The sequence below is a fragment of the Meriones unguiculatus genome, chromosome 17, assembly GCF_030254825.1.
Source record: "Meriones unguiculatus strain TT.TT164.6M chromosome 17, Bangor_MerUng_6.1, whole genome shotgun sequence".
Lineage (NCBI taxonomy): Eukaryota > Metazoa > Chordata > Mammalia > Rodentia > Muridae > Meriones > Meriones unguiculatus.
In genome coordinates, this window is record NC_083364.1 from 17962635 (window position 1) to 17975432 (window position 12798).

The 12798-nt window shown below is 62.3% G+C and overlaps 1 protein-coding gene across 4 annotated transcripts in view; it reads right to left on the reverse strand.

Moving 5' to 3' along the window:
* Positions 1-12798, reverse strand: part of Nfic (nuclear factor I C) — a 59770-nt gene that overhangs the window by 6989 nt on the left and 39983 nt on the right. For 3 of the 4 annotated variants that reach the window (XM_060371169.1, XM_021636829.2, XM_021636828.2), the window contains exons 3-9: positions 6475-6546; positions 5105-5179; positions 4893-5016; positions 4350-4474; positions 2691-2816; positions 1622-1806; positions 190-266 (exon numbers count right to left, since the gene is read on the reverse strand). In XM_060371169.1, coding sequence (XP_060227152.1) covers positions 216-266; positions 1622-1806; positions 2691-2816; positions 4350-4474; positions 4893-5016; positions 5105-5179; positions 6475-6546 — 758 coding nt within the window. In that variant the 3' untranslated portion in view covers positions 190-215. The remainder of the gene's footprint in view (positions 1-189; positions 267-1621; positions 1807-2690; positions 2817-4349; positions 4475-4892; positions 5017-5104; positions 5180-6474; positions 6547-12798) is intronic. The other variant, XM_021636830.2, reaches the window with a different exon arrangement.

Genomic DNA, 12798 nt, shown 5'->3' on the forward strand with positions numbered 1-12798 from the left:
TGGAGGGCAGGGACTGGGCGGAGGGGGACCTCACGCCCCCAGGGTGGGCTCAAGGCCCGGGTCGGGAGCGAGAGGCTGGCTTCCCGTGGGTCTCTGCCCAGGCTGTGGCCAGCAGGCCTGCTGTCCCTGACCCCCCGGGCCGGCCCCCTGCCCCACCCCCCGCCCCCCAGCCGGCCTCTCGGCCCCTACCTGTCCTGCAAGAGGCTCCCTCCGTCCTAATCCCACAGAGGGACTGTTTGCAGGGGACGTGCCGGGCGGAGAGCAGGCTGTGGGGAGGAGAGAGACCAGAGCCCATTAGCACCGGGGCACGGGCCCAGACGGTGTCTGCTGCCCGGGAGTCACACAGCCTTCCCTTCGCACCCGGCCGCAGCGGCCGCTTGGCTGCAGCCCTCACTGTCCCCCCCGGAAGGTGAAGCTGGCTACCCCGAGAGCCTGCGTCCTGGGGGACCTGGGGATCCCAGCTGGAGTTCTTAGGTGGTAAGGTAGGTGGGGCATCGGCCTTGGACTGAGACATCAAATAAAATATTAATAACCAAAGGCCGGTTGTGAATAATTGAGGACCTTCCAGCCACGGCCAGGCTGGCGGCGTCCCGCGCAGCGCAGGCTGCCATCAATTATTAAGGATGTTTTATTTATTGATCCCTCTCATGGAGACTGCGGGGCAGGGCAGCGTCTGCACAGATCTATTTATCATCCTGCTGGCTTTGGGAACTCTTTTCTGAGGCAGTGTCTCTCTCTGTAGCCCAGACTGCACTTGGACCTGCAGCCAGACTCCTGCCTCGGTCCCCTGAGGCGACAGCCCCGTGCCTGTATGTCCCATTCTCTACCTATCTTGGGCTCGGCCATGGCATCTTGTCTGGGGGCGAAACACCTCGACACTGGGGAGGGAAGAACAGCAAGGGGCCTCTCGCCCCGGTAGTGCCTACGTCGGGGCAGGATGGGTCCTGAGGAAGACCCAAGGGGAGACTGCACCTACAAAGCGCCTGCTGTGTGCCAGGCGGAACGTCCGCCTGACCGCACCCCCAGCCCCTCGCTGGGGAACTCTAGACTGACTTAGGCAACTTGTGTAAAGACGGAGGCACAGAGAGGGAGAGGCAACTGCCTGAGGTCAGGCAGGTGGAAGGCAAAACCACTGCTGGGTGGAGCTGCTGGTGTTCAGCTGTTGGGAATTTCAGGGTTTTGGGAGCTGCAGACCCCACAGTCAGTTGTGTTTTGGGACATGCCAGGACATGGGTCTGGCTGTGGGAAGGGGGCCTACAGGGGACTTGGGTAGAGTTGAAATCTCAGGTTGTCACTTCAAGCCACCTGGGCCCCGAATCCATTCCTGGTGGCGACACCTCACACCAAACACCTCTCCCCCAAATTCTCCCAAAGAGCCAAACCCCAGCACCCTGAGTCCCACTTGCTTTTCCATCTCTCGATTGCGGGTCTCCGCATGCAGCCCAGGCTGACCTCCAATTCGCAGCACGCCTCCTGCCTCCGCTTCCCAAATGCTCCGAATCTCAGACACGTTTTGTGTTTGGCACAAATAAACACTGGCACCTTTTGGGGGTCTGGTCGGCGCATGTCTCCCCAGGCCCCGTCACCCTGCCTTGGCACGGGCCCTCAAGGCCACACTCACCGGTCCAGGCTGCTGGGTGGCCGGGTCGCAGGCCAGGGACACCAGATCCTTGAGCGGGTCCTGGGGGTTGAGATGTGGCGGGTACCGGATGGCCGTGTGTGGGAAGTAGGTGGAGGCTGTCTGCGGCAGGATGGATGTGGCGGGGAAGTGCAGGGCAGAGGATGGGTGAGGACTCCGCGTGATCCCTGTGGACACACACACACACGTGCGCATCAGAGGGACTGGGGCGTGCAGCTGCCGTCCCCAGACTCTCATGACGTCGAGTCTGGGTCAAACTTCAGGCAATCCTCCTGCCTCAGCGTCTAAAGGGTGGTCCCTGATAGAGCAGACGGCGAGTGAGTGCTGCCCTGTACCCCAAAGGCTCCTCCTACAAAGAGCCAGGTAGTGAAAACGTGAAAAAAAGACACAAAAAAGGAAAAGAACGGGCCTGAGTGCAGCAGGCAGAGGAGTCCCCGACACTCAGGAGGCACAGCTGCCTACACAGTGAGGTGCTGCCGGGCTAAAACGAAACGTCTGCTTTTACAATCTGCCCCAGTGGCACACCGCCATGCTGGGACCACGGTGAGACCCTTCCAGGCCCCCAGGAATCCCCTTCCTGTCTCTGGAGTCCCACCCCATGCGTTACGTGACTTGGGTGCTCGGGGCTTGGTATCAATAAAACTTTATACTTTATATGAGGCCAGGTGTGATGGTGCACGCCTCTGATCCCAGCACTCGGGGAGGCAGAGGGAGGCGGACGGCGGTCAGGGTGAGTTCGAGGCCAGCCTGGTCTACAAAGTGAGTCCGGGACAGCTGAGGCTACACAGAGAAACCCTGTCTCCAAAACAAAACAAAAACAAAAACCCTAAATACAATGTGCACCTGAAGGGCACTGGGCAGCCCCTGCGACCCAGCCAGGTCCCGGTATGGCAAGAGAAAAGGCTCCCTACAGTGTGCCTCACCGCAGGACAGGCCCATCACACCATAGGGTTTTTTTTCCCTGGCCACAGCGGTAGGAGCGGGTCAGGAAGCTGAACCTGGCACGGCACTTCCGGTGGCAGCCACGCCTCAGCCCCGCCGTGACACTCACCGCTGTGCACCGCGATGACGGGCCTGTGGTGCTGCGTGAAGCTGGAGAGCCGGGGGGAGTCCTGCGGGGACGGGCTGTTGAACGGGGATTTGTCCATCTCTGTCTTCTTCACGGGGGACGAGATGCCTGTGGGGGAGGGGCATCGAGTGATGTCAACCCCCCCCCACACACACGGTAAGTGGAAATGTGGCAGGTGAGTGGCATTCAGAAACTTCCTCCAGTGGCTCAGGAGAGAGCATGGCGGAGAGGTAGGCAGCCATCGGCAGGAGTGAGGCCCTGAAATGTGTCATGAGGGTAGGGTCCCCTCTATCCTCAGAGACCTCTTGTCCCCTAGGGATCCTAGTCCTGGGGCTGACCGCAGGGGACAAGTGCTTGTGCCCTGCCCCACTGGCTCAGACTCCTCTTTAACTCTTGGCAATCCTCCTGCCCCGGCTGCCCAAGCGTTGGGATACCTTCTACATCTGCTGACCCCACCCTCAGATCAGCAATTCCATGTCACGGCTTGGCTTGGTGGGGCGGGGGGCGATGGGAAGGACAAACAGTGGTGGACACCTGTCTCCCTTGGAGGTGACCAGGACGAGGACTGGCAAGGATAGGGAAGCAGCACCCAGTGTGACCACTGGGGCCCCACAGGCTCTCGGCGTGGGAGTAGCTGAGCCTCTCCTCCCCCGAAGCCTCAGCTGCGCTTTCCCTCCTGACCCCTCCAGTCATACATCTTACCCAGCATCCTCCGGGGCAGCATCAGCTCAGCCCCTTTCCTGTCTAGACTGGTCCCCAATTACCGGCTCATTAAGGCCACTAAGCTGATCAGCGCCGCCTGACTGTCCCCAGCCTCGGCAGCATTTACTGCCAGCGCCAGGCCAGGTCCCCGGAGCCCTTATCACACCCCCCATGCCCAGTCAGGCCTCAGTTTCCCCTGGCAGCTACATGGCCTGTGGAGAACTCGGGGATGCCGCTGGGGTTGCTAAGGGGGACCGGCAGGGGCGGAGCTGGGGTTTGCCCGCATCGCGACCCCGTTTCACCCGCAATGATTCTACAAAAATGGCCATCTCGGCACTGCAAGTGAGGAAACGGGGGCTTCAGTGGATGGCATGGCTGTTGGTTCACAAGTCTTGAAGTGCTAGCCCACTCTTAGGTTGCTTAGCCACCTGTGATGTCATCATTGGTCGCTGCCGCCAGGGGCCTGGGAGAAAAGGGCCCCTGTCTCCTCTCTCTCTCTCTTTCACTCTACCTGCCTTAGTTTGTCTCCTGCCACCCCACCATGTCCCTCCCTCCCTCTCTCTCTTTCCCTCCTTCTCTCCACCTTGATCCAATAAATCTTTCATATCAGATCTGTTATATGTGACCTCTGTGGGCCTCAGGAGCTGCACAGGTCCGGCTCCTGATGCCAAGTACTCCAAGGTGGAACTAAGAACTAAAAAGCTGTGGGAACTCCTTATTTCCGGACTTGCTGCATGATGCTTGCATAGGCTCCCAGGAGGTCCTGCGACTCGGGCCACTTTATGGCACCTGCACAGCTCCAGCCGGGATAACAAATGGGGGACTACAACTCCCAGGAGGCCCTGCAACATTAGCCTGGCTCTGCCCGGGTGCCCACGCAGAGCCCGCCGGGATTTGTAGTTCTCCTTGTGCTTCCGCTCCCTGCCCGCCAGGCCCTACCTCCTTCCATGTCCTCTGTCCAGTTGCGGCTGCTACTTGTGGGCGAGCTGGGCGAGGTGTAGTAGTCGCCGCCAGGGCTCGTGTCCACGTCGTCCTCCATCGAGCCCGACTTATGCCGCTTGCTCCTAAACGGAGGGGGTGGAGTGGGATTACAGTCTGGTTACTATGGAGTCGGGGCGGCACTTCCGGTTTGTAGGGACAGTTATGAGACACAGCGGGAACTGCAGCCAGGCAACCACACTTTCCCTGAGACACCAGGGGCGGAGGCGAGGGCACCCCAGTGCCTTCGAGAGGTGTCATGCAGGAACATGGCAACACCACGTGATCTGCTCCCTGTCCACAGATCTCCAGAGGAATTTGTTGGTTTGAGGTTGGCCTTCCTGGCCTAAGGGCACTGGGACTAGGGTCTTGATCAATAGAAATTATCAGTCTTGTAAAGTAAAAACAGGCGCTGAAGAGGGAACAGCGCCTTGGCTAATGTGAGAAGGGGAGGGGATGGCAGGGGAGGGCACGGAGACCCAGCGGGGTCACCCTGGCGCCTACCCGCTGGAGGAGGTGCTGGGTAGCGTCCTTCTCATGCCTGCGCTGGCCGGGTTCAGGTCGTAGGCCAGGTGGCCCTGCAGCTCGCCCAGGGAGAAGTTGGGTCCGGTTCCGCTTACCACAGGTGCTGGAGGGGATGATGGACCGGGTGAGGGGGCGCGTCCCACGTGACCACCCCTACCCTGGAGGGGGGCGCTGAGGGGAGAGACACTCACTCCGGGACACCTGGATCAGCTCCGTGACGCTGAACACGCCCGACGTGACGAAGCTCTCCTGGAAGTCGGTGGTGTCTGGAAGGAGCGCAGGGTCAGAGATCAGGGCGTCCAGCCGTGTGACGTCCCACACGGGAGGGCCACGTGACTCGCCCCGACACGCGCCCATCGGTCACACGTGTGCTCCGGCCTGGAGCTCAGGTTCCCACGCTGGCGGGAACTGCTTTGCCAGGTGGGACATGGTGGGGGCGGGCACGGTGGAGTACCACACAGCCAGGAAGGCAGGTTTGTGGGCTCCTTCGCCAGTGGAGACGTGCTTTGACGTAAGACTCTGGAACTACGTGGCAGGCTTCATTGCAAGGAAGACGCCATATCTCCGGACAGTACAAAGACCCAGGGGCGCGAACACATGCCCTGAGGGCCGAGCTAACAGCATGCAGCAGGTAGGGCAGAGCATCAATGGGACCGGCCCCCAGGGGGCAGCACAGCCCGCGCACACTGCGCAGGGCCTGCGTGGTTCGAGGCTGGCCCTGCTGAGTGGCCCCTAGTTTCCTGCTGACCCAGATGGTGGCTGGAGTCCCTGCTCCCCCCCCCAAGGGGGATTTCCTGTTTGTACAGCGCCCACCAGGCCCATGTCCGGAGGCAGGGCAGTCCTGAGGGCTGCGATCCTCCCTTGGGGCCCCACCTTCCTTCGCCATCTGGCTGGGAGGGAGGAGGCAGGAAGAGGCCGGGAGGACCTGGGGTCACCGACCGGGTCATGAGCCTCGTGGCACAGCTGGGCTTCATGGTTCAGGCCTGTGGCTCTCCCTCCCCGCCCAGGAAGCCGCTTCTCCGTCACTTCCCGCCCTCCCCGGCACAACCTGTGAGGGCAACAAATGCCCTTGAGGTAAACAAACCGCTGCCCAATTACTAGGGCGATGTGCGTGGAGGTACCAAGGGAAACAGCACCATTCCCCTCACTGGGGATTCTGGGCGGGGCCCCACCCTGACCACGCCCCCAGCCCCTCACTGGGGGATTTTAGGCGGGGCTCCACCCTGACCACGCCCTCAGCCCCCTCACTGGGGAATTCTAGGTGGGGCTTTCATCCTGACCACACCCCCAGACCCCTCACTTGGGGACTCTAGGCGGGGCCCCACCTATGACCACGCCCCCAGCCCCTCACTGGGGATTCTAGGCAGGGCTCCACCCTGACCACGCCCCCAGACCCCTTACTTGAGACCTCTAGGCGGGGCTCCACCATGACCACGCCCCCAGACCCCTCACTGGCATATTCCAGACGGGGGCGGGGATCCACACTTGGCCACGCCCCCAGACATCACGGCTTAGATACTACAGAAGCCATAAGCCTCCGGTGTCAGTTCTTCAGACTCACCCAGCGTGATGGGTTTACTGTCCTCCTGGTCAGAGCCCACTCCCGTCCGGGGGCTGCTACTCTGCTCTGCATCTGCGAAGAGAGGAGGGGACAGTTCGTGACACCGCTGGGACCTCGGTGAAGGGCTCGGGTTCAGATCCTCGCGCTGCCACTTCTGTGGCTTGGGTGTGACTTGACCTCTCTGGAGCCAGCTGTGAAAGAATGATGCTATCTGCCCGTGTACAAACGGGGAAACCGAGGACAGAAGAGAGAGATCCAGGCTGGAGAGATGGCTCAGAGGTCAAGAACACTCGCTGTTCTTCCAAACGTCCTGAGTTCAAGTCCCAGCAAACACACGGTGGCTCACAACTATCTATAGTGAGATCTGGTGTGCAGGCAGAATGTTGTATAAGTAATAAATAAATCTGAGAGAGAGAGAGATCCTGGAGGCCTCTGGTCCCCTTTCCTCACTGTCCCCCCACCTCTGTGTGTCTCCTGCCAGGAAGGGCCGCAGGGAGCCAAGGCTGGCCAGGAAGACCTTAAACTCCTGCTTCCACCAGCAAGTGCTGGGCTGACGGGTGCTGCTGGGGCTCCTGAGACAGGCCTCAGGGCCCCTGTGTCACATGTCGCCCTGGCTCCACCCCTGCACTTTCACTCTCTCTTTCTCTCTGTGTCTTCCTACACAGGGTTTCTCTGTGTAGCCTTGGCTGTCCTAGAACTCACTTTGTAGACCAGGCTGGCCTCGAGCTCAAAGACCTACCTGCCTCTGTCTCCCAGAGTGCTGGGATTACAGGCGCCTTTTTTAAAATCTAAAAATAAATTTCTCCCTGGCAGACGCTGAGATCAGGAGTGGGGAAGGGGTACCGTCTGCTCCTGGGCCTCAGTTTCCCCATGCTGGGCAAAGGGCATTAGCAGGACCACCCGGCTTGAGGCTTCTGGGAAGGTCTTAGCTCCTGGGTTCCTGCGTTCAGCCTGATAGAGGGGATGCTGCCTAACGCCCCACTGACCCTGAAGCCCATGGTCACTGCAGCAAGTGTGGCCTAGAGATCAGGGGTCAAGCAGTGACAGACAGGTCCATTCATGGAAATTCTTGAATATTGCAGGTGAGAGCCACGTTTGCTGGGAAAATATGCCACCCCTGACCACGCCCCCAGCCCCTTACTGGGGGATGAGGTGACCACGCCCCCAGCCCTCACTGGAGGATGAGGTGGGGACTCCACCCCTGACCATGCCTCCAGCCCCTCAGTGGGGGATGAGGTGCCCACACCCCCAGCCCCTTATGGGGGGGGGATGAGGTGCCCACACCCCCAGCCCCTTATGGGGGGGGGGATGAGGTGACCACACCCCCAGCCCCTCACTGGAGGATGAGGTGACCACGCCCCCAGCCCCTCACTGGAGGATGAGGTGGGGACAGTCCTGTGAGGTGCGGCTTGCCGGGTCAGCTGTGGCCCCTCACCTTCCCGGGTCCACGTTACTCATGCACAGCCCACGCTGTCACCTCTGAGATCCCAGTTTGTTCACACGAGCGCGGCCGCCACCATCTCCCTCCCTTGTTCACACGAGCGCGGCCGCCACCATCTCCCTCCCCAGTGGGTGACTCCACCTGCTTCCCTCTAGCGGGTTAACACTGGCTGGGAACTGTGGGGAGGACACAGGAGACCTGGGAAGACGAGGGGACCGGAGTGGGCGGCGGTGACGATAGAGGGCCATTTGGGGACTCCGCAGCGGGAGCTCATCTTTCACTGCTTCATGTCTCAAGGTCTCTGGGACCATCATGTTACGCTGATGGCCACGGCCACAGCAGGTATGTGAGGGGGCCGGGGAGCAGGACGGCAGCCTGGAGCCGCAGAGGCCTGCAGAGGCCTCAGCGGTAGTCCTCCGGCCTCCTCCCTCGGGCCTCCTCCCGCGCGGAGGGGCTGGTTCCAGCTCGGGCTCCGTCTGCCCCGGCCTGCGCACGGTGCTCCCTTGTTCCCAGAGGGATGTGGCGCAGGCTCGGGAAGCTTGGAAATCCCCCTCATCCTCCCACGCACATCCGGTTCGGTTCCAACATGCTCCGTCCGGATTCTCTGCCCCGCCCTGGGCTGGTTTCCCTGGCATCAGGAGTCAGTCTGTTCGTCAGCACACCTCCGATGCCTGCTGTATACACACGGGCCCCGTTGGAGGCGCCCAGAACCAGATGCCAGTCAACCACGAGGTTCACAGCCGAACCGTGGCTTTCATCCCGGCCGATCTGCAGGAGTCACAGGGCTAGACTGAAGGTGGACTTCCCTGATGACGCCGCAGGCTGCCACCCTCCACCCACCCACAAAAGCAACCGCAACTTTGTGACTTCAGGAAAAGCACTTGACAGACAGCGCTTGAAACTCCCGCTATCCTCTGTGGCAGAAAAAAAAGCTGGGACGGCCAGATGGACACAGCAGACACGCGGGGAGCCCTGGGGATGGGGAGGCCGCGGGCGAGGCGGGGCTGACCTCCCTGTCTGGCCCGTGCTTTCCAGCTCCAGCCGGCCTGGGCCGGCGCCAACCGCTCCTCCAGGCCAAGTCCTCCCACGAGTCCTCCCGGCCACTGCCAACCCGGCCCATCCCCACTGGGCGCTCCATGGCCGGAGCCCTGGCTGGTGGCCGAGCCCAGGGACCCCGAGGGGACACTCGGGCCTGGTCACCCCGGTGCACGTGGCCAGAGAGGCCCAGGGAGGCGCGGGGCTGGTGGACAGGCCACATGGCCGGTGACATCACCGACTGGGCGGCCATTTCCTCGGGGTTCCAGATGCTTCCGTGGCTGGGCGGCCATTTTGTGGCTGGGGAAGGCCAGCTGGTGGGACGCAGTGCCAACCCCTCCCCAAGTGGGGGTGACCAGGAAAGGGACTGTGGTGCAGGGCACACTGGCCTATCTAGCAGCCTCTGGGGATAAACAGTAGGCGCCGAGCTGGGGCACGGGGCCAGGTTGGCCGTGGAGCGGGCTGGCCACGTGGGGAACGGGACCAGGTGGACACGGCTGGGGACAGAACCAGGTGGCCGTGGCAGGGAATGGGACCAGGTGGCCGTGGTGGGCTGTCCTGGGCCTCACCCACAGCCTGGCAGTGACACCGCAGCCCTATCACCCAGTGGCTGTGAGACTCGAGGTTAAAAATACCAGACGGACCCTGGTCCTTTCCAAAGTCAAATGTGTCACCCGCCAGCCGGGAGGAGCCGAAAATAACCCGTGTTTACACTCAGCGGATTCCTGGCTTCCCCGGCCCCCCCTTCCAGGCCGGTCCCAGGAATCCATCTGTGGCCGAGGGGGAAAGGGCCAGGGCAAGGCCCTGGGACACCCAAAGCCACTGCGGGGGGGGGGGACCCCAGGGGTCCCTTCCGCCTCGCCTCCCCCGTCATGTCCCCAAGGCACGCAGGGGTCACAGGTCAGCAGCCTGTGTGCTGTGTGGCCCCTCGCCAGCTCTGTCGTCCCCGAACTGGCTACAGGCTGAGGCTGACCCCTTCCTGTCTGTGCCCTGGCTTCCCACGCCTTCGCCTTTCTTCCTCGCCCTCTGCACGCAGCAGGCGCTCAGTAGGTGCACGCACACAGCAGGCGCTGCAGATGCTTGACTAGAAAGAATGCCATTGCCTGGCCCATGGAGGGTGCGTGGTGCCTGGACGCGGTTCCAGGCTTCACACAAACGCTCCCAGGACAAGGAAACCCGAGGTCGGGGCCACCAGCCGAGAATGACAGGAGGGAAAGGGGTGGAGCCAGACGCGCCCCGCCCACCCTGCTCTCCAGTGTCGCCCGCCCGGGAGGACACCTCTGGGGCCTGGATGGATGACGTGGAGGTTCCCAAGCCACCCCCACAATTCCCCCCTCGGGGGGACTCCTGATGGGGGCTCTTTGGTCCAGCTCAAAGCCCTTGTGCAGTTCCGGGGTTTGGCTCGGCCTCAGGAAAAGGTCTCCGGGGCTGCTGGTTTTCCTCGGGCCTCAGTTTCCCCAGTGGTCCGAGACGCTGTCACCCTTTACCACAGGGGCCTTTTTGCATGAACCGAACACGGAGCTCAGCCCCCCAACAATCTGGCCTGGGGCGTCCCGGTTCAAGTGTGAACCCCCTTTCCCACAGGGCAGGGTCGGCGGGGATTCACCGGACCCCCACCCCAGCATCCTCCACAAACAGCCACCAGAGGGCGCCGGTGAGCGCGGAGCCCCCCAGCTACCGTCCTGCAGCCCCTCCCCCTCCTGCACCCCTTCATCCTGCCGCTTGACACAAGGTGGGGTATGGAGGCAGTGTTGACCCCGAAACTCCCTGGCTCACATGGAGGTCAGAGGACACCCACAGGGCTCCCCCAGGCTACCTGCCAGGGACCCACCTTCTGAGCCTGGCCTTGGGCGGGAGATTGGGATTTGAACTCTAGTCTTCGTGCTTGCATGCAGTCACCTCCCGCCCTGCTCTCGCTCCTCACTATGCTCCACCCTCTAGGTTTTTCTCTGTCGACTGGTCAGCAGGGCCTGGCACACAGTAGGTGCCTAATAGTGCTCCCCCTTCCACAGGCAGCCTGGTGAGGCCGTCGTCTGTTACAGATGGGGAAACTGAGGCTGGGAGGGAGACCTGACCTCGCCACTGGAGGTGGCAGAGTGGGACACGGAGGAGGGCTGAGGGGAGGGTACTGCCCAGGGACACGGCTCCTTTAAGCCCCTCCCCCACCCGGCCGGCGCCTTATGTAATTGGGCGGTTGTCCTTGCATAACCCAGTTACATAAGGAAGCCGGGAACGGGCGGCTCCATCCGGCGGGGACCAGTCCCCACACTGCAGGCCCCTGCACCCCAGCCCTGGGTCAGCCGCGCCGACCCCTCCGCCTCCCACCTGGGGCCCCCACCCCCCCCAATTCCCTGCCACGCCCACGCGGCAGCCGGGAAAAGTGACCCGTTTCCAGCCCGGCACGGAAAGGGTCCTGTTCTCATTACTCAGGAAGGGAACCGGTGCCAGAGAGGGCGAGCGCGCAGGCTGAGGGTGCACAGCGCTGACTCGCAGGCTGGGCCCCTCGGGGCACGGTGACTGTCCAACACCGCCCTGTGCCCGCCGCCACCCCTCTCCCAGCAGGGCCTGGTATGCAGTAGGCACTCAATAAATGCAACCTTGTGCTCACATCTGGTGACCTTTTTTAGGCCTGGGTTCTGTATTCCACTGAGGGGCTGTTTCATTGTTCTGTCTGGTTCTCTGTGGAGAAGGGGAAACTGAGGCGCAAAGGAATGGAAGCCTCTTCCCGCCACCCCACAGTGCAGGCCAACGCGGACGGAAACAGCAGGTGTCCTATTACTGCACGGAACCCGTGCCTCCCAACAGCCTCCGGCATCGGGGTCCTCACTGTACCCCACCCGGGAACCCCGCCGCGTCTGCGGTGGGGGCTGGGCACGCTGCACCGCTGGGCTTCCATCCTGATGCTGGCTCTTTAAGGCAGTCTGCGGCTTGGGTCTGTCCCAGAGTGACCCCAGGGGAGGGTGTGGCCGAGAACAAGGGGCCCATTCAGCTCTGGGCTGTGCTGGGGGTGGGGTGGGAGGTGCAGGGGGCGGGGTGGACCCTGGCGGAGGACCGGGAGGGGTGTGTTAGGACGGACTGACAGACACCTGGAGTCAGACGGGAAGGGTAGTCCCCCTGGCCTCTGGGAACCCCTACTTCTGACCCCTGAGCCCCAAACTTCTTGAATCAGCTGAAACCCCCTCCCCTAGCGGAAAAATCCTTCAGGCCCCAGGAGGTGAGGGGCTTCCCAACTGGTCCTGTCATGGAGCGTGGGTTCGAATTCTGCTGTGTGGGTTCGGGTTGTTGCTGCGCCCCTCTGGGCCCTCCTCAGCCCTCAGGTCTCAGTGATATAAACACTTTACAGGAAGGTAACTCCCTGCCTCAGGCCTTGGGGGAGGGGGTCCTCAGAACACAGAAGGCCACAGTCTTTCTAGAACCTTACGCCAGCGGAGGCTGGGGGAATGCAGTGAGTCCTTGTCTCAAGAACCTAGCGCAGGGACATGCTGAGGCAGGGGAATGAGGAGTCTTAGGCCTACTCAGTTTAATAGCCTGAGGCCAGCCTGGGCTACAGAAGACCCCGTCCCTAAACCCAAACAAAGCCGGAGGGAAGGGCACTGCCCTTCCCCATCGGGTCACAGCTCCCCACGTCTCCAAGGGTCCTGTCCATCATCTTTCCGAAGTCCCACCCACCTGCCACTTTCGGCCCATGCAGGGTTAATGGCTGCAGGGCAGCTGTCTGGGGGCAGACAGATGTCCCGAGCTGCCCCCCAGCAGGGCCCGGGCGAAAGGCCAGGGCACCAACTGTGGCAGGCACAGGTGTGGGGGTACCGTCCGCCGCTGAGCCCCAGAACGCGGGGGCCGGGGTGACC